General features: G+C 31.5%; 1 protein-coding gene across 6 annotated transcripts in view; it reads right to left on the bottom strand.

Annotated features, from left to right (window-relative positions):
- The window catches only part of LOC140044793 (kazrin-like), a 73066-nt gene that overhangs the window by 21891 nt on the left and 30951 nt on the right, over positions 1-20224 (bottom strand). For 5 of the 6 annotated variants that reach the window (XM_072089454.1, XM_072089452.1, XM_072089455.1 and 2 more), the window contains exons 2-4: positions 17220-17440; positions 2386-2485; positions 1309-1530 (exon numbers count right to left, since the gene is read on the bottom strand). In XM_072089454.1, the coding sequence (XP_071945555.1) occupies positions 1309-1530; positions 2386-2485; positions 17220-17440 (543 nt within the window). Of the gene's footprint in view, positions 1-1308; positions 1531-2385; positions 2486-8640; positions 9145-17219; positions 17441-20224 lie in introns of those variants that run through there. The other variant, XM_072089457.1, reaches the window with a different exon arrangement.

Below are 20224 nucleotides of genomic sequence, written 5' to 3'. Positions count from 1 at the left end.
TTAGGTGGTTTTAATGTAATCTACTGATGTATAAATATACATTTAAATTTAAAGATGTCTTTTACAGGACGTGATTGGACATTGTAACATTGGAGAAGGGTGCTAATATTTTGATATGGGTTAGAAAGGTAAAAGTTAACCTAAGTCAAAAAGATTCAACAAGTTAAACATTGCTGTACATGGAAGTAGTTTAGGTTACTCACAGGGTCAAAATCAATCCCAGATATCAAAATAAAAATATATCATTGGTGTTTAGGTAAACAAGATTGTTTAAACTGACCAGTCAAATAGTTCATAAATGTCAACTAGGTTTAAACTTGATCGTTAAACAATTGTGTAGATATTGGCAATCTGGCTTGACATTTTCAATATTATTTCTCAACTTTGACAATTTCAAAACTCAACATAGATATTTATGCTTTCAATGCTGAAGATTAGGTTCTTATCTATTCTCATGTCTATAGTTAACCACATGTGACACACATAGTCCAATCATAGCAAAACTTTAAAGACATTAATTAACACACATTAAAATAATTATGAGAAAGCAGAATTATTCACAGGATACGGTAGTAATATTTGAAATTATGCATCTATTAATATTTAATAGGTCAAATCCGATAATTAACATTCCCAGGTACAGTTTATTTGTATCCAGGGCCCGGTTGCTGATTCACATACTTCCCAGGGCAGCATGAATAAAACAATGTATTGAATACAGGAAACAAAGTCTGCAAATAATGTAGCATTGCTCATTTGACACTTGCATGGTACGCAGTTTACTAGATTGTCAAAACTATATTTAAAAGATATTAACTGAACGTTTTATATACTATGTAATATGTAAAACGAAGGTTACTCCTACAGTACAGTGCAAAATCTCAGTTTCAGTGGAATTGAAAGAAAAACCATAGCCAGGGAAATTCAAAAGTTCAAACGAACACCTTCTCTTTGCTGAAGAGCCTGTTTTAAACTACAGACCAGACAAGTTCATAACATTTTTTTGCCTCTTTTGTGGAAAAAAAATCCTGGACATGTATGGACTTATGGAAGTTGTCTGTTCATATGAGCCACTTAATGTCTTTACTTGTTTCTAAAAAAAGTATATTAACTTATTTGACAACTTAATACATAGCATTTATTGATGAGTATGGCAGTGGTAATTGCTAGAAAAATATTTTTGGAGAAATAAATGGTTTGCTGGATTGTTCTACCAGTTAAAGTCTACCATTTGATACCCGAGAATACCCACACTTTTGTTTTGTCATAAACCCTAGATTTTTCTAGCTACAGTCCTGAGTATCGTACCTGTAAGAGCTTCCTTAGCACGTGCTAAGTCGTGTTCTGTCCTTGTCAACTGTATTTGAAGCTCGCTAGCTTGTGGTATCTCAGACTGGTAACTACTAAGTACTCGTAAATCATCAAGCTGCCGTAATAAGTTCTTGTTCTCAGCTTCTAATTTACTATTTCTGTCTCTTAACTTCTGTAATTCTTTTTGGTGTTCATTCTCCTCTTGTTGTCTTTGCCATTCTGTGATTAAAATAAACATTACGTAAAACAAAAACATATCATTATCAATGCAAAACTGTGTTAGTCATTTACATTGGCCTGATTGTTTATACAGTATTTTTACATAGCCAGCCAACTTTCCATTTCAAATGAAAATTAACTGAAAGGCTTATATACACAAATGTACTATTTTATGTTAAACTTTTTTTTTTTTTAATGAAAATATTTTAGAAAGATAGTCACTATATTGAGAGGTTTGATGTGCAAGGTTTGAAAATTCTGCCCAGAGTAATAGAACCGTTAGCATGATCAATGTTAAATACATAATGTACATTTGTTAAAAAGTTTGCAATATTCCACAATGAAAATAAAGTAAAGTTGAGAATGTTACTTGATGTTACTCCAGAACATGGTTATAGCATCACAACTAAAAGCTATTCTCAACTTTACTTTATTTCCTTTTCACATGTATGTTGTAGCCTACCACAAACCCTATTTTACAACATACTATGACTATACCAGTGACATTGGTTCCACTAAAAATGACTCTCTGTAACTCACTATTTCCTTATTTTAAGCTACAGTTCATCAATCTATAAAATAATCTTGCATCAATCGTTTACTCATATCTACAACATCCATCAGTGCTTTATGTTGTCAATTTCAGGAAAGAACCTGTAAATATGACAGTCACTTGGAGATTGCGTTGACATCAATTTCCCCACAGTATGTGAATATCACCCAGGAGTTCCAATACACCTTGGTTTGATTATAAAACATGGGAGACTTGACACTGTCAAGTAAAGTCAATCTGTATGGTAGGTGTTTCTGCAACCGCAATCGGATACGATTGTAATTATATTAACATTTACGAACCTTTGTTATCTTGAATATTACCATGTTCGCCGATTTCCGTAAGTCGTCGATCTCTCTCTGCTAATTCTGATTTTAATGCATTGACTTCTTGGTTAGCACTCTATATAAAATAAAACAGAGAATATATTGAATAACTATGTAATGTGAAAGGCTGAAAAGTTATGGTAGTCAAGTGATGTCGACAATATCTTAAGCTCAAACTTTATCAAATTCTTGTTTTCCTCCTTTTTTTTTTAATAGTTTTATCAAGTTTGTCCTGCTGCACTAGCAAACATTTATTGACAAAATCGAAAAAGGTGTCCCCTTAATAGAGATTCTACAACACATGAAATTGTCATAGTTTACATATTTTTCATTCTGTTTACTGAAATTTGTGATTGGATTGAAAGAATGATTGAATGGTTTGATGAAATAATTTGGAGTTGAATGATTACGTTTTCTGGAGCAGTGATCATAAACATTATAGGATTAAGAGTATCTAATACAAGAGATTATGTAGTGCAATTATTGACGTAAACTTGTATGTAGACAGCGTTTGATGATTATGTTATTGGCAGCAATCCATGTGAAGGTGAAGATGAATGTTGTTTATGCTCAAACTTGACATTCGGATTGTTCTTTAAGAGACATTTGACCTAATCATTTTGTTTTAATGTTACACTGCTCAGACAAACTCACCGAAAATGGCATGCTTTCTCTGCATGTGCATTTAGTATGACAGGTTTGAGCTTATTTTTCAGGTTATAGGAAGTGCTATTTAATTTTATTTTGCTTGGTAATATAGACAAACTGTTTGATTATTTTTTACCTGGAAAAATTAAATTAAATAGCAGGCCCTATGTCGCTCAAAATTTTGCCAAGTATTCACTCAGTTCCTGAGCGATTGCTGATTAATTAAAATTGTGAGTGGTTTGTATATTGGTTTAAACATCATCTTAAGACAAATAAGTCATATTTTAATTGGTTTATTATTTATACTGAGCCTATTAATGGATATAGAGCACATTATAAATATTTATTATTAAAAATGCCATGGGATACAACTTTTCAATCACACAACTAGTTGAACTGCTAGCACTATATAATACAGTACAAAAAATCAGCTTATTCCATACATTTTAATGATGCTTTATTTAAATTATCCCATCCTGAAAATGTTGTTCAGCATTGAATGTCAGACATGGCCTGCAGACTTTTGTACAAATAGCAAACGAGGACTTCCTCAGTTAAAAATGTTATAGTTGTATTGTACCAGGCAGTTCATGAAGAAATCAACAACGCAACCAGTAATTAATGTTACCTAAAGGACAAAATGCAAAAACCGCAAACAGCTGAAAGTATTTATAATTTTAGAAGACAAAAAACACATTCATGTTGAATTACAAAATATTTAACTGAAATGGAATACAGTAAAACTGACCATACTTTGTAAAGAAAGAATTTAAAACTACAAAATTAGAATGATGTCCATTTGTACAGCGAAGGATTTAAAACTATAGATATCACAGTTAATAAAGAGGTAATTATGCAAGGAATAGTTGTCCGGACATGAAACAAACATGATTGATAAGAATCTACAGCAATAATTGATGAATAAAGAAATGCAATTAAATATTCTTTATACATTTTGTTCAATTAGTCTAACATATTTATAAATGTAGAAAACATTCAAAAACATGTTCAATTTCAGTCTTAGATAATTTTGTATAAATTATTAGTTAGTTAGCATTTATAGCAAAACATATGCATTTTTTGGAATACATTGTTTAAAGAGAGAATAAGATTTAGAATATTTACATTTATTTGCATAATAAGAGTAATGAAGAATTTGAACGAAAGTTGAAAAGAGCTATAAAATGTCATCAGAACAAACACTAATAGAAGAAATATTAAACACAGTCAAAGGTGTAGCTTGAAGAAGTACCACAACCATGATACTACTAATTACTGTACTATCACTGGAATTGATTTTTTTCTAGCAAATCTTCAGCCAGACAAGTGTCAGTGTTCTTATTATAGCCAGATATTTGTGAAAACATACTTATCCCAAGAAGTTAATTACAGAATCAATACCACATATATCTTAATTTGAGCAAATTATAGCTGGTCTACCAATTATATGCAGTTTTATCACAGGTGGTGATCTGGCAGATCTAAAAATAAAGAGTTCCATTTAAAGCCTGATACAGTTTGTATACCCTTTTCACACTGCATAAATTGGTACAAATTTTAACAAGTTGCAGCACATTTTCATATTTCAATTTATTACACGTTTCAAACACACTTTCAGGAACCTTGTAGAATTTTGGGAGAAAGTATACTTTGGGCGCTATTTGATTATTATGCATACACTGTGATTGGTCAGTTAAATATCAGGGCAATTACACATGCGCAGTTAACTACTCAAACAAAAACAGTCCTCTTGCTGGGAGGGGACGTCTGTAAAGTCTCAGAAGATTTTCCAAAAAATCGTCTTCACACTATGCAAACCTGATTTCAACTTGTTACAAGTTAATTTTTGCAGATCTGAAAAGACACTGGTATATTCATTTACAATATGTATTTATTCATACAATAGTTCATCTAAATTCAGTCAATCTTTATGCATCGATAGTTTTTAGAACTTGTGTACTTTTTTTAATCAGGTAAATTACAGTTTACCATAATAAAATAACAACAACGAATGCTTGGATGAACATGACACATCACACGTGTCAGTAATGCCTTAGGTAACACTCCTATCAATTGACTGTCCACGGAAGCGGGTGTATATCAAAGATATTTGTAAAGAATAGGAGGATGTTAAAGACTAATCAACTGTAAAATTACATGTCTCACTCTGAAGATCCTATTGTCAAATGTAAAAATACTACTGAATAGGTACAACAAAAAAACTACAATACAATACAAATTGAATTCAATTTATATTTTGTTATTTTCTTTTTGCAAGGTCACTTATGACATAAGCCTCTGTATCATGTTTCATTCTGTAATTTGCACTTTTTATTTAGATGAATAAAATGTGATTTTTTCTAAAAGCAAATATAGTACCTGAACAGAATCCAAAATATTGAAAACACTCTAGAAACTCTCTAGGGTTTACATACCTGGGTGTTAATACCACCAGTTAATATACAGATAAATGAGTACAATAAGATACGAATGATACACAATATGTTTTAACAATATCTGAATTCAGTTTCTGGAAAACACAAACATTAAAAATGGAGATTTTGTTGCTCAGATACAGAAATTAATTTCAGTAATTTATTCAGTAATATATAAAAAAACAAACATTTAAAAATGATAGGATTTTTATATCAAGGATTTGCAGAGTTTAGAATGAAAATCAACCGTCTGCTATCAATGAAAACATACGTTTTAAACTATGAAGAAGTAATAACTGTATGTTGTGGGTATTTACCAGAGCTAATTAGTTGCAAATTCCCACTAATTATTCAATTACTAATTTAGTACACATGCTTCAGTTTCATTATGAAAGTCAAAGAATGACAGTGAACAAATTTATGTCCCTCAGTTTCAAATGTGGTCCTAAAGTTCGGTGATAAACTTAATTTGGTTTATATGGTAATGTATCATAACATACACTGTTGTATTATTTAATTTAGGAAACAATTAAAAACCACAATATGTTATTCAAAGAATTAAACTGTGCAACAAGATCTTGAGATATCCTGCAATCTCAGCATCCAGGTTAAAATTCCAATATTCTGTTAATAATATTGAATAAAGATAGAATCAATGTTTTTTCTTAGAAGAAATATTTCAGGTAATTGTTGTACCATCTTTTGGATATACCACAACCACAAACAATACAGAAAAGACCAAACAGGAAATTATTGAATATTTTATGACAAAAAAACAAATTGAATACACAGAAATATAATATTTTATTACAAGTCAATTGTTGATATAATGATCTCACGTTCACAGATGATGATTCACAAGACCACTCTGGAACCCTTTTCCTTTAAAATAACATAAACTACTTCAATCTTCTGGCCTTTCCAATAAATATCTTAAGTGAAATAAAAAGCTACAGTATACAAATCGGTCACAAATGAAATATGTTTATTCTTAATAATTTTCAATTCAACATAAAGTAATATATCAATAAAGTCTAAAAGTACCAAGAGGTTCCAAAAGATAATATTTCATTATTTTTTTCACAACGTAAAAACTCTTTTTAAACTCTTCTTTTGACCGCTAAATAATCAATACATCTCCTCATTCTCAAAACAAAAATAATTTAAAGAAAGTTGTACTATATTTGTAATAAACATGAACTTTATTATGATATAATAATACGTAAGTAAGGTAGTAATTTGTTTGCTGATATCAAAACATTGTTACTGAAATGAAACATTATAAATAGGTGCAATTATGATTCTGTTATTACTCTCTTACTATCTTTTCAGAATGCTATAATGAATTGCCATGCACCTTCAAACGGGCCGAATACTACACATTTCAATTTAATTTCCTAATGCATGCTTTTAATACATACTGATACTACCTTTGCACAAAGTGAATGAATGCTAAAGATATAATAAAAATATCTATGATGGAAATACCAGTCACTTTGTCTAATGACAAAAAGAAATAAAATAACTTGTTCTATCCGCAGTTCATGAATATCAAGTTGATGTTTATTTATTATTATTTATGGAAAAAAATAAAAAAACAAAATATGGCCATGAGTATTGGAAGTAAAGATTTGTTAACTAAGAGTTTTTTTTATACACTATATACACACACTTTTAGAGAGTAAAACTGCAGTATAGGGAATTTGACTAAACGGTAAAACTTGTTCGACATTCAAACTCACAAAAAATCATCTGTTGATGATGATAGTGATAATGAAGATGAAGATGTATACAATTATGGTATTAATATTACATATTTACATTGTTTTATGTTTTAATGTATGCTTTGAGTGCTGGTGTGGCACGCCTTATGGCGACAGTGATCCTTCGCACACTCAAAGTTTATGTATTGTTTTAATGTTGCTAAAATTAATAAAATAAAATAAATAAGATAATGGAAATTGTTTGTGTATTCTACATTTTTTATGCTAATGAGGTCAAAGTTATACCAAACGCATCTCAGAGGTAATGTACACAGTTAACAACACAGTATTTTACTGCAGATGTAACATGGATATGATTAGGATCAACTAAACTATGCCTAGAACGGAGCTCACAGTGCGTACAGTATAAACACAGCTTAATGTATTGGTATATTGAACTGCAGTAGCTATCATCACTCTTTGTTGCGTTTTAACATCACACCTCCACAGTGTTAGTATCAATCACACATAAATACAAATTGGTACCAAAGATAAATGGAGGAAAAAACATTTGAACCCAATTTAGCTGTGCTGCCACAGAAACTGGGGGGATAAGCTCTGCTGTAGCCCTAAGGCATCACAGCTAAGACCAGGATTTACTTAAGGTCTCCACTATAAAGTAAATTGAACTAAATCAGGTTTATTGGATAGAAATTAAATAAGAGCTTCCACAAAATCCAGTTATATAATCATTCAATTAACAAGGTCTTTACTAATTTAATCTAATTATTCATAATTAGAGAATGAAAAATGTTCTGCATACAATTGTAAGTCAATGTTATCTTTAATAAAGCATGACTGGTTGAAAATACCATATCATAATATAAAAACAAAATATGGCTATTTGTTTTTTTCAGTTAAAAAAAAGTATGGAAAATAAATTTTTCAAATAACTAAATTGATAATAATTTGCTGATTTTTTTAAACAAGCAATTTCAAATATATTTCCTTAGTCCATGCATATATTTTTAATTTAAACTTTTAAATTTTAAAACAAATAAATATAAGTTTGAAGCAAAAAAACAACAAAATATTAAAAAAGATTAGATGACACTCATTATATATTACATTCTATAATTTTCATAGAATTCTGAACAATTATTTAGAGCTACAAATCTCAAAACAATATTTACGGTAGGTCAAAATTTGACAAAAATCAAAACATTTTTACAAAATAATCAGAAATATTTGAAAATGCTAAAAATCATGTTGATTATAAAAAGTAAAGACATTTTCGTATTGTAAATAAGTATAATATAAATACAGGTGTTTAACTCTTCTAAATATTGTAGTAACATGTTCCATGGTATTTAATGGACCCATATGACAATAGATAAAGTGGTAGAGAGCATGTTGGACGGAAGACCCTAGAAGTAGAAACGCACCTTCTGTTTTTCAGCGAAGACAAATGCTGCTTCCATTGATTCAGAGATTGTTGCTAACTTGCAAGTACTCCAGAAATCATGTTGAAACTTCCACTGTTCGTGCCGTTTCATTCGGGAACCCATTTTCCACTTCAGTTTATAAAATAATCCAAACTACTACAGGGAAGAACTGAATGCAATACAGGGCCTACATCGATTGTCGAGATCCACATGCACAAATGATCTGTTCCTAGACTACGCAGATCTTCTTTCTAATATGATAAAATCTGCATTTGTTCGTTCAGGGTTTACTTGGAATTTTGTCCAATCAAATTGCAGCCTGGCCTTGTATGAACATGCTGGATATACTTTTGATGAGTGTGTTTAACAGACTAAAACTAAAACTTGAAAAATAAAACCATATACATGGCCTCGAACTGAATATTGTTTCCTGTCAAATGATTTGCTATCGGAAAGGACACAAGAGGTAACAAACCAGGTTATTTGTTAGATACACGGTAAAAACTTTGGCCAATCAAGATGGATATTAGCAGTGATCAACAAGACACACATGTTAAATGTAAGGAAGTCCAAAACCTTGAATAGAGAACCCCTTATTAATGATGGACTTGCACAAGTGGTATCAATTTAAATCATGCTTAATGAATCATTGATATTTTTAACATTAATGTGATACAGTATATCTTTAACCCTGGAACAATCATATCATGTCAACAATATGAAACAATATACAATTAAATTAAGTGTTTGTAATACTGTTTTGAATAATAATGCACTTCATATAAGAAGAAAACAATTTTATTGCAAAACCATTTGTTTCCGGTAAAATACAAATTAGAAAATGAAAGTGGAATCATTTTTAGACTTTTTATATACATAATTTATCTTTATTTATAGCTATTATATCATTTGTATATACATATAAATGCATTTATAGATAAACTGGAACAAATAAATGAATGGAAAGCTGGAAGATGAAAATTTATAAGAAAAAAAAAGATGTGTTTCTTGTCGTCAATAAAGAAGAACGAAATTGTTGAACTCAAAAAATGTAATTGAAAAATGTACATAAAACAAGAAACAAAATATCAGCAGTTTTATACACTAGTACTAATAATAAAGCTTTATAACTGTTTACAAGGTCGGTCGGATTATTAAGTATTAAATAAGTTGACACAAGCAGGTTCGTCTGAAATTCATCATAACTCATCATCTGGTACAGTGTTGGAACACTATGCTAAATCTACTGACTGGCCAAATCCACATCAAATTTGACCCTACTCTAGTAAACTGTTCTGCAGATTGTTTCTAACATTAAAATGAGATCTGAATCATCATAAAGTTTTTAGGTTAGTAGCGATACAGTCCTAAACCTTTATAAAATAAAATACAACATAAAACATGATTGTGCAGTGATGTATGCACAAGAAATAAAGTGGTAGAAGTTCTAAGGAAGTAAAATTTTCGCAAGAACAGGGAAAAATCCTCTGTGCAGCCCACATGGTTGTCAAAGACCTCTGTGAGAAAGTGATCAGGTTGAAACCACACCAACCTACTGGTGGCTACGACCCTGTTGTACAGTACTGTAGTAGGCCTACTTGACTTAAGATTTGTACCACTACATAAACTCTAGGCTTATATGGTACTAATTTCCTTTGAGGATGTCCTGAAAGCCATCAGAGGTAAATGATGGGATGTTGCTGGGTAAAAGTCTTTCAAAGTGTATGCCGAGTGGAACTAAGCTTAGGTTTCTTGACCTCAACTCTGTCTACTACAATTATTTCATAAATATATGCATATAGAATAACACGATTCATTACAGCCAATTACTTACCGCAGACCCTGCTTATATTTATGTATCAAAACAAATTCATAGTTAAGCGATCATGACTTAAACTTTCTCCGAAACTAAATGGTAACAGCCATGGTACCAGTCAATTTGTAATGTGATTTAGGTTAATAAATAGAAAATATTGAAATTAAATATAGTTTGTAATTTTCTTTGGATTCCAAAACTATCTGTATTATGATTGATATAAAAAACACTAACCAACCACGCTGCAAGTTAAGTTCACTTAAACAAAGTTGAGATGTAAATTAGCATTAAGTTTAGCCTTATAGGAACTTGAATATATCCCTATTTATGGTGGGACGGAAGAGTAGTCCATTATGGTGAAGGAGTGTTTAAGGTCGACCCTTATTTTTTTATTTATTTACTTTAATTTTTCATTTACTCTCCCAGGGAAGGATCCAGGTAACCTACAGTAGGCATAAAATAGACAGAATCCCTCTAGGCAACTGGTAAGCAAAGGCTACCTCTTTTTAAGTCATCAGAAATAGAATTCCCATCCCAGCTTCCTAACCACATCACTACTCTACACTCTAAGCCAACTACTGTAGTCAATAGGTCAAACAAATAGCCAAATTAAATAATCACCACAACTTTGATTCGATTTCGATTTATATTAACAACATTTGAAACCTGAAACATTATGCACATATTTGACATATTAATGTATGATTATCTTTCTCCATATTAGGGCCTGTTTCTGCTGCAACTGCTCAAAATACGGTATTTTTTATACCATATTTTTTAGTACCCTGTTTCTGCTAACAATACTGTACTTCTTGGGTGGTCGTGTTAAATTTCATCCTTTTTACACACATTTGTCATTCATTTATTTGGTCGATAATTAAAAGTCGTAATAAAGGAAGTTTTACGTCTCACTTTCAACAGCCTAGCCCTAGTGAAGAGATGTTGTGAGAGCACAGAAAACATCGTAATGGGGACAAGTAATTCGTTCCCTCCCGAGTTATTGTCTTTTGCAATGTTGTACTGCTTCACATGCTCTTCAGCCTTGAATTTACTTGCTTGGAGACAAGTCTATTCCGTACTCCTGCTGCTTTATTTTTTTAGAAATGTCTTTATAAATGTGGTTGTCCCTTTTATTACCTTTTAGTTGGCCAGACATTTTAGCTTCCCCACACAGATTTATATAGTAAATACTGTGACGTCTTCGCTCCACATTTTCGCCAAATATATCTATACACGTGTGTAAAAAAGCTGACAGCGACAGAAAATAAAAACACGATGTTGACCTCATGTCACAGGTCAAAAAAAATACGGTATTTTTTAATTGGCAGCAGAAAAGGGTACAAAAAATACGGTATAAATTTGTAAATACCGTATTTTATCCACAAATTTTGTGGGGAAAATACGGTATACAAAATACGGTATTTTTTTTATGAGCGCTATTTCTGCTGCCAAAAAAATACGGTATATATACGGTATTCAAAAAATACCGTATAAAATACGGTATTTTCTTGGCAGCAGAAACAGTGCCTTATACTGTCTGAAGAATTTGAAATGATAATAAACTTGGCAAACATAATGATAACACTGATTAGTGTCAATTATTAAACATATCAACAAAATGGGGCAGGTTTTTCTAAATCTCAAAGATTTAATTATAGAAACTGACTCTGTCAAATGAATTATAACAACCTTATTGGCAAGTAATTTATAAACAGCCATTTTGGCAAAAAGAATGACACCACATTTGGCCTTATGTCAAAGCGGGATTTCCAATGAAATCATAAAGTGCAACGGATGATATTATACGGTAATCGATCAGAAACACATTTAATTACTGTTATTCAGGATAACCTACATGGTTATAGAATAGTTATTTACACTGTTGTTATTTTATATAATCCAATAGCAAAAATGTAATTTGAATTTGTTCACAGCATCCTAAGATTACATATAAGAAAAACATCAAGTTTTATTTTGCAAGGTAACTTTGGAAAATAAAGAAAGAATGACAATGGAAGGCCTGACTAGGGTTTAATCCGGGAGCTAAGGGAGCTTAAAGATGTATAATTTATAATTTTTTTTTTTAATATACCATTTTATTGTCACATAGTTATCCACTATGATATTAGATTGAAATAAAAATGTATTGACCTGAAAAAAATGTAATTTAAAGCACAAAAATAGTCAAATTTGGTTGAATTTAACCAAATTATTTGTTTGTTTTTTTTCAATGGAAGTTATTAGCTTTATTAAAACTACAAAATAACTTATTCAAAGTTTGATTTATTGATCTTCATATTTTTATATTTGTTTTAGGGGACAATAGATTTTTAACCGAATGTCTTTTCATAAATAATTCATTCTTATAACGCAATAAGCAAGCTTTTAATTGGCTGCTGTAGATAAAATGAAACAAAATGACAAAACATATCCTCTCTCTTATTTTTAATATTTAGTCTCTTTGGAAAGAATTTGGCTATCCCAGTAAGTTATGCACAAAATTAACCTAAAAATCTATAACAAAAACAGTATATTTATTTTAGATATTTGATTTTGCTTAATTACGTGAAAATGTGACAAACATTACTAGGAAGATATTAATTAATAATTAACAATAGGGCAATTGGAAACATTGTCACATAAAAAAAAGTATGGGAAAATGTTTCAAACACTTTCTTTTCTTTTGAAAAAAAAAAACAAAAAACAAAAGTACATGGGAATTAAACTGTTTTTATTAGAAACATGTGAACATATGGAAACACAGAGCTGAAGATCTTCAGGAAATGAGATTGAAATCTAGAATAAGAAATGTAGAGCAAGTATTACACCAGTTACGAAAATGGAGCACCTCATGTGCTACATATCAAACATTCACATGATCTATTATTTTACCTGTAAAAAATAATCAGTATGTAAAAGTACAGTGAAAGCTTTTATAGGACTTGTTTCTGCTGCATATACTGTAGCATTGAATAAACTGTTTATTTAAAAAATATAATTTTTATGCCGACCAAATTTCTGCTTTAGTTTACATTTTTGGTTGGTCTTTAACAAAAAAACGTTAAAATAAGATACAGTAAAAGTTAATGTACAGCGATAACCACTTAAATGATATTCTAACATTAATTGGGTGTTTTTAACTGATTTTTTTTAGAATTCCATTTAGCCGATTACTGAAAATTTGTTCTGTTTCTGTTTGAAAGTTGTATATATTCTTAATAACTGTACAGTGAGTACAAACCTAATGGTCAAGAGGTGCTCATGTTGAACCCACAAATGTGAAAACGCCCACAAATGTGAAAACAACCACAAATGTGAAAACGTATCACCCACAAATGTGAAAACAACCACAATTGTAAAAACGCATCACCCACAAATGTGAAAACAGCGCCCACAAATGTGAAAAAAAGAGAGATCTTGTCGCCCACAAATGTAAAAAAGAATCCAAATCAAATTTAGTGCTAGACCCAAACAATTTTGATCGAGTTAATGTTAATGTATATACATTGTATTGAGTTGTTTCAAAAATTGTGTGTTCACGATACGTCTGTTAGGGTCATCGTTAACGCGTTGGATTATTACAATTTACTGCTCGTGCGCGCGATATTTGCATGTTAACTTGTTGGTGGTTTAATGTACGTATAGTTCAAGACGATATTTGCTGCGCGCATGCACAATACTTCCTTCCAGATCAAGGCCATGTTATATCATTGTTGCTTGTAGTTGTGTAGTTGTTAACTGGTTGACTTACTATTATGTACGTATAGTTCCAAGTCGATGCAAAAAACATCGAACATGGTAATATTCCAACGCGTTAATGACGACTCTAACAGACGTATCGTGAACACACAATTATTGAAACAACTCAATACACATGATATAATGTATTAACTTGATCAAACTTGTTTGAGTCTAGCACTAAATTTGATTTGATTTTTTTTTTACATTTGTGGGCGATGGTCGTTTTCACATTTGTGGGCGCTGTTTTATTACATTTGTGGGTGATGCGTTTTCACATTTGTGGTTGTTTTCACATTTGTGGGCGTTTTCACATTTGTGGGTTCAACATGCTCACAGTTTTTTTAATTAATTTTTGTGGATTTCTCTGCTCGGAGACAGGTAAGATGTTAATGCAATCAAAACAAACTTCATACCCCGAACCCAGGCCCCAACACTATACTCAGTTACAGAATTTTAACAAACTATTGCATGGTCATAAAATGCCATGGGATAAAACAAAACAGGTGGAAGGGTTATATTGTTGATTTTCTTTTGTTTAAAAAAAATTGTCATGATCTGAACCTCAAAAATGTATATATCTACATAGATATTACTTAATCCCTATGCTACAACAATAACATTATATCATATTTTAAAAATTGTTCCTATTTAATTTTTAACCTGGAAATTTCCAGGATAATGAAATACAAAAGGGAAACAATAGACTTAAGGTGTTTCCTGTTTCTGATCTCTTTGTGCAAATTGGAAATCCAAAGAACAGATGAAAAGACAAGACGTAAACATTAAATCATATTTTAATCTTACTTAAATCTTAGTTCTTTTTGTAGATTGTTAGCTTTAATAAATGATCAAATAAAAAATACAAATGTTTAGAAATATGTATTTCGATACCTACAGTTATAGGCCCAGTTACGCAACGGCTATAAGTGCTCATTGGCTAAAATTAGCCAGCTATGGGGCCCCTGAGCAGTGCCCAGAGGAAAAAAAACACGCATTAAAATAGGCTAAAAACGACACAGGTCTCCAGCGTTGGCGGGCCACTTAGGGTTTGTAAACTATGGGCTTTAAACCTCTGCGTTATGTCACTGAGAGGCCTACTGCTGGATAAAAATGCAGTATGCACACATACAATATCTCCCTTGAAGCGCTGGAGACTTGTTGGTTTAATATTTAGTGTACAGTATAAAAATAGGAGCTGTATTTGAACGCAAACTCTGTTTGGGAAGTTACTTTTAATGAATTATTCATTTATGACACTCCGATGAAAAACAACAAAGTAAAATATAATTTTTAAAAATATTTGTTCGTATAGGAAATGAAATTATCTGTAATAAAAATATGATATGACGATGCATATTTTGGTTATAATTACTATATGTATTTTGTGTTTGGGTTCAACCTTTGAAATCTAATCAAAATTAGAATTGGAAAGGAAATGTTATTATTTAAAAATGATAGCATTATCTTCACCATCGTGAACAGCTTGAACAAGTTTTTTTAAAGTTTGGTTAAGAACTTTATAGACAATAAGGATTTAATTATAGGAAATATAGACCATATGAAGCCCGCACATATACTGATCCCTTAAATATGTCTTTTAGGTGTTACAAAGTATTTCCGTAAGATATTGTTTAATAGAAAGATATTGAATACAGGCAATAATAAAGAACGAATTGTCAATCCATTTTTTAAACTTCTATAAAGTTGTAATACTGTATATCTTTGTAAAGTCATATATCAAGTTCAAAATACCAAACACACAATAGAGTGTTAACAATACAATAAAGATTCTGATAATTTATATCACAATTGGATGATAATTGTAGGCCTACTGTGGAGCAGTTTTCAGGGAACAAGATGTTCTCATATACTGTAGTATTAAGTGCATCTGACCAATATTACTGTACATCAGAAATGTTATAAAATTAATTAATTTAATTGCAATTGGTATATTTGATTATATTGTAACTGATCAAATGTAATGCACATTTTCATAGGGAATAAAATTAGGTTAAATGAAAGTGCATACAGTGATGTAGCCATGAGAAATAAAGTGGTCCAGTTTTCACCAAGAAAAGGGAACAATGTTTTTTCAATCCACCGGGTTGTCAAAGGCCTCCGTGAAAAGTTGTAAGGTTGACCCCTTACCAACCGTACTCGTGGCTACGTCCCTGTAGAGTCCACAAAAAATGTGTGTAATGCAAACTATAGCGTATACTACTGTACATGTGCTCAAATTTGTTGTAGCACATTCTATCTATGTTTTTTGATACTCACAATGGAATTCAATGGGGTATTGCTAAACCCCGCAAACCTCCAAAAAACATAGCAAACCCCATCGAACCAACATAAAAGTGATTGCATCATATAGTGTACCGCCCACTGGGTATATCAATGTAAAAAAAAATTAAATTTCTATTGTTAACAACTTATTTTTGGGGTAAAACATCATTTTTTGGTCAAAAATGATTGCTAAACCCCGCAAACCTCCAAAAAACCATAGCAAACCCCACCGAACCAACATAAAAGTGATTGAATCATGAAGTGTACAACCCACTGGGTATATCCGTGTAAAAAAAAAAATATTAAATTTCTACTGTTAACTACTTATTTTTGGGGTAAAACATCATTTTTTGGTCAAAAATGATTGCTAATTTTTAACCAAAAAATGATGGTTTATCCCCAAAAAAGTAGTTAACAGTAGAAATTTAATAATTTATATACCCAGTGGGTCGTACACTACATTATTCAATCACTTTTATGTTGGTTCGGTGGGGTTTGCTATGGTTTTTTGGAGGTTTGAGGGGTTTAGCAATCATTTTTTATCAAAAAATGATGTTTTACCCCAAAAATAAGTTGTTAACAGTAGAAATTTAATTTTTTTTTTTACATTGATATACCCAGTGGGTCGTACACTACATGATTCAATCACTTTTATGTTGGTTCGGTGGGGTTTGCTATGTTTTTTGGAGGTTTTCGGGGTTTGCGGTGTTTAGCAATACCCATTCAATGTGTTTCTCACCTGTAGTGAATTATCTATCCGAGATGTTAACCTTTTGTTTTCCTCCATGACCTTACGGAATTTTGATTGTGCATCAACGAGTAGTCGTCTCATCAACGCCAGATTTGACTTGAGGGAATCTCGTTCAGGTGGGTGTGAGATACTTGTATCATTTTCGGAAGACTTTGGCGAGAGGATGAACTGGACTATCTGGTCATTGAGAGTGTCTAGGGACTGGATTGCTGAAAAAATACAAACGTTATAAAAGTTATCGTGTAATGGAGGAAACAACCAAAGACTCAGAAATAGAGAAATTTATTGGAGAATATCAGTAATAAAACAGACAAGACAGACAAACAGTTTTGTAGAAGTGTGTATATTATTAATATAGGTATGTACTGTACACTATGTTATAAATATAAGGTAAAACGTATATGTGCCTTCATACACAAGTCTGACTTGTTACTTTATTGCTCCTTTTGAATTTAAAATATCACCCGATATGTCTTGTAGGCCCAGAGTAATAAGCCTACTGTAGCTATACTATACCATCATTCAACAACTTTCATTGTCCATAATCAGTATAAAGAAAATAAGGTATCACACACCACATTTTTTGAATTTCTAAAGAAGTTTAAAAACGAACCACTTTAATTGAAGTTAATGATTCTATAATCCAATGTAATGTAAACTTTGGCTGTAATAAGGAAGTTGTTAATTAGCAGAAGAAAAAGAAAATGAAACAATCGCATTCAAATTTACTATATACAATACTTTATTGAGTACCTTTCAAGAATGATGTCTTTGTTTTAATGTAAACAGAACAGAAAGTATGAAACTTATGTTTTTTATCATCATTATTCCTATCAATCATTGCACCTGAGGTCTATAAATATTAACACAATGTTAAGGACATTCACGTTACGTTGCATTTTTTTTTACATACTCTTAACTTAACATTATATTCAGTGAATTTTGAAACGCCAACAAATTCCAGCTTCAATTCCGTACTACTGCCCAGTATACTATTGCCTCTTCTGTTTCTATTTAAGAATCTCAAACAAACATTTTTCTTTGGCATGGATTTTAGTAGCTGAGCGTTCCAGCTAGGGTAGGGTTTGCTATAAAATGATGTAATTATAGTTCCCATAATGTAGTTCGTTAAGCAGAAGTTAGACTGTTCACACTGTTTTCAGTGTCAAATTGAGACTGTTGTTGCATTGGAGCTCAAAATTGCTCTGCCGGAAAGTTCAAAAGTGGTTATTGGTGATTGAGACCAGAAACTGTTTGGGTATTTTAACCCATTCTTATGATACTATAGGTTCTTTTTTGTGCCTTTATTTGCCCTTAAGCTCTGTCTACACTATCAAAATTTAAGTGACAATGAGATGTGTCCATATATGTATACGATGACATCATATTACTACCACATATTTGGCCACCTGACACTTTTTTTGTCAAACTAATATTTAATAGTGTAGACAGAGCTTAAGTAATTGCAAATCATCATTCGACCAAATATAAATATATAAACATACATTGATCAACATTGACAACTTTTAATCAATAGCCACTGTGGTATTGAAACTTTGTTACCACTATCTATCTTTCCGGGGGTACTAATTGGTACAGCCGAAATATTAAGGATGTTAACCCTACTTTCATACTTCATCAGTATGAGGAAATTCTATCCAGAACATGTGAGTATATGTGACATTTATAATGTTCCAACATCCAAAACTCAATCAATGGCCAACTTACAAGGGAAGTACTTTAACATTACGTAGGCTGCCTACCGGTACTCACTCTTGACTACTGATTTCCTCATACAGTAGCAAATTTATGGTAGAAAGTATAAGTCAGCAAGCATACAGTACCACAAGTTGCCTTTCTTTTTTGATATAAATATAATATACTTTTTAATTTAAGAACATTTATCTTAAATTTTGTTTGTTCAAAATTAGGTATATAATTGAAATCAATGTAATAATCTTCATTTAAGCAAATTAAATTATTTTTAAAGGAATCATTCAACATTATCTTACTACTGTTACTGTACTGTAGTAACTACACTTTTTACTGTATAAATGTACTGTATGACTCTAGTTTGTTTCAATTTACAATGTACTGTACAAGGCAGTTTTTGCAAGTAATGTGTGACAATTACATTAACACTTTGACTGCCAAACACGAAGATCTTCGTTTTTGGAAACACAACGCTTGACTGCCAAACACGAAGATCTTTGTTTTTCGCGTTTTTTTACGAAATCTGGTAGATAGGTTAATTATTGGTATATACTATAAATATGGACACTATATTCGGTCTGGACCGTGAATATTTTACTTTTTGAAAGTAACTAATCTGGTTACGAACGATTGTCAAAATGGTACCTGCCGAAATAACATACACCGCGCTTCACAGTAGCGCGTACAGCGATGGTTTGGCGCATTGTGTATCGGTCGCACGCTAGCTTTGCCGCCGAGCATTACAAAGGTTTATGTGGATTGGCATGTTTGTTTGTTATCTGAATAAAAAACAATGGATGAATTTTCAATATGAAGTCTTTAATTTTATTATTGTATGTATACCCTAATTGTTTTGGTGTTTCACTGTAAGTGGCCGAGTTTCACGCAACAAACTTGTTTAGAAATGGTATGAATATTATCAATTTACTCGCTAGGCTAGTAGGCTAGTACTATCTAGGCTATAGCCTAGGCCTAGTCGTAAAACGGTTCCGGACCAACTTTAGGCCTAGTTAACTAGGCCTGATGTCTTTACTATGTGGATTTTGGCGAAACATTGATGTAAGGTTTATGATTTATAAAATGTAATACATTTTTCGATAGTGATAACTTGTTTTTATAGGCCTACCGGTGCCGTGTAAGTAACTTTTTCGTTGTTTGTTGATCTCACCGGGCGATATTTTCATATTGTGATGTCTTGCACAAAATCGCGAATATCTCGAATTTCTTGCGCGAAACTACGAAAAACTCAAAAAGTGGGTTACTTTCATTTTACTATTACG

This window comes from Antedon mediterranea, chromosome 3, assembly GCF_964355755.1.
Source record: "Antedon mediterranea chromosome 3, ecAntMedi1.1, whole genome shotgun sequence".
Classification (NCBI taxonomy): Eukaryota; Metazoa; Echinodermata; class Crinoidea; order Comatulida; family Antedonidae; genus Antedon; species Antedon mediterranea.
Note: the sequence above shows the minus strand (reverse complement) of the source record. Positions and strands in the feature narration are given on the sequence as shown.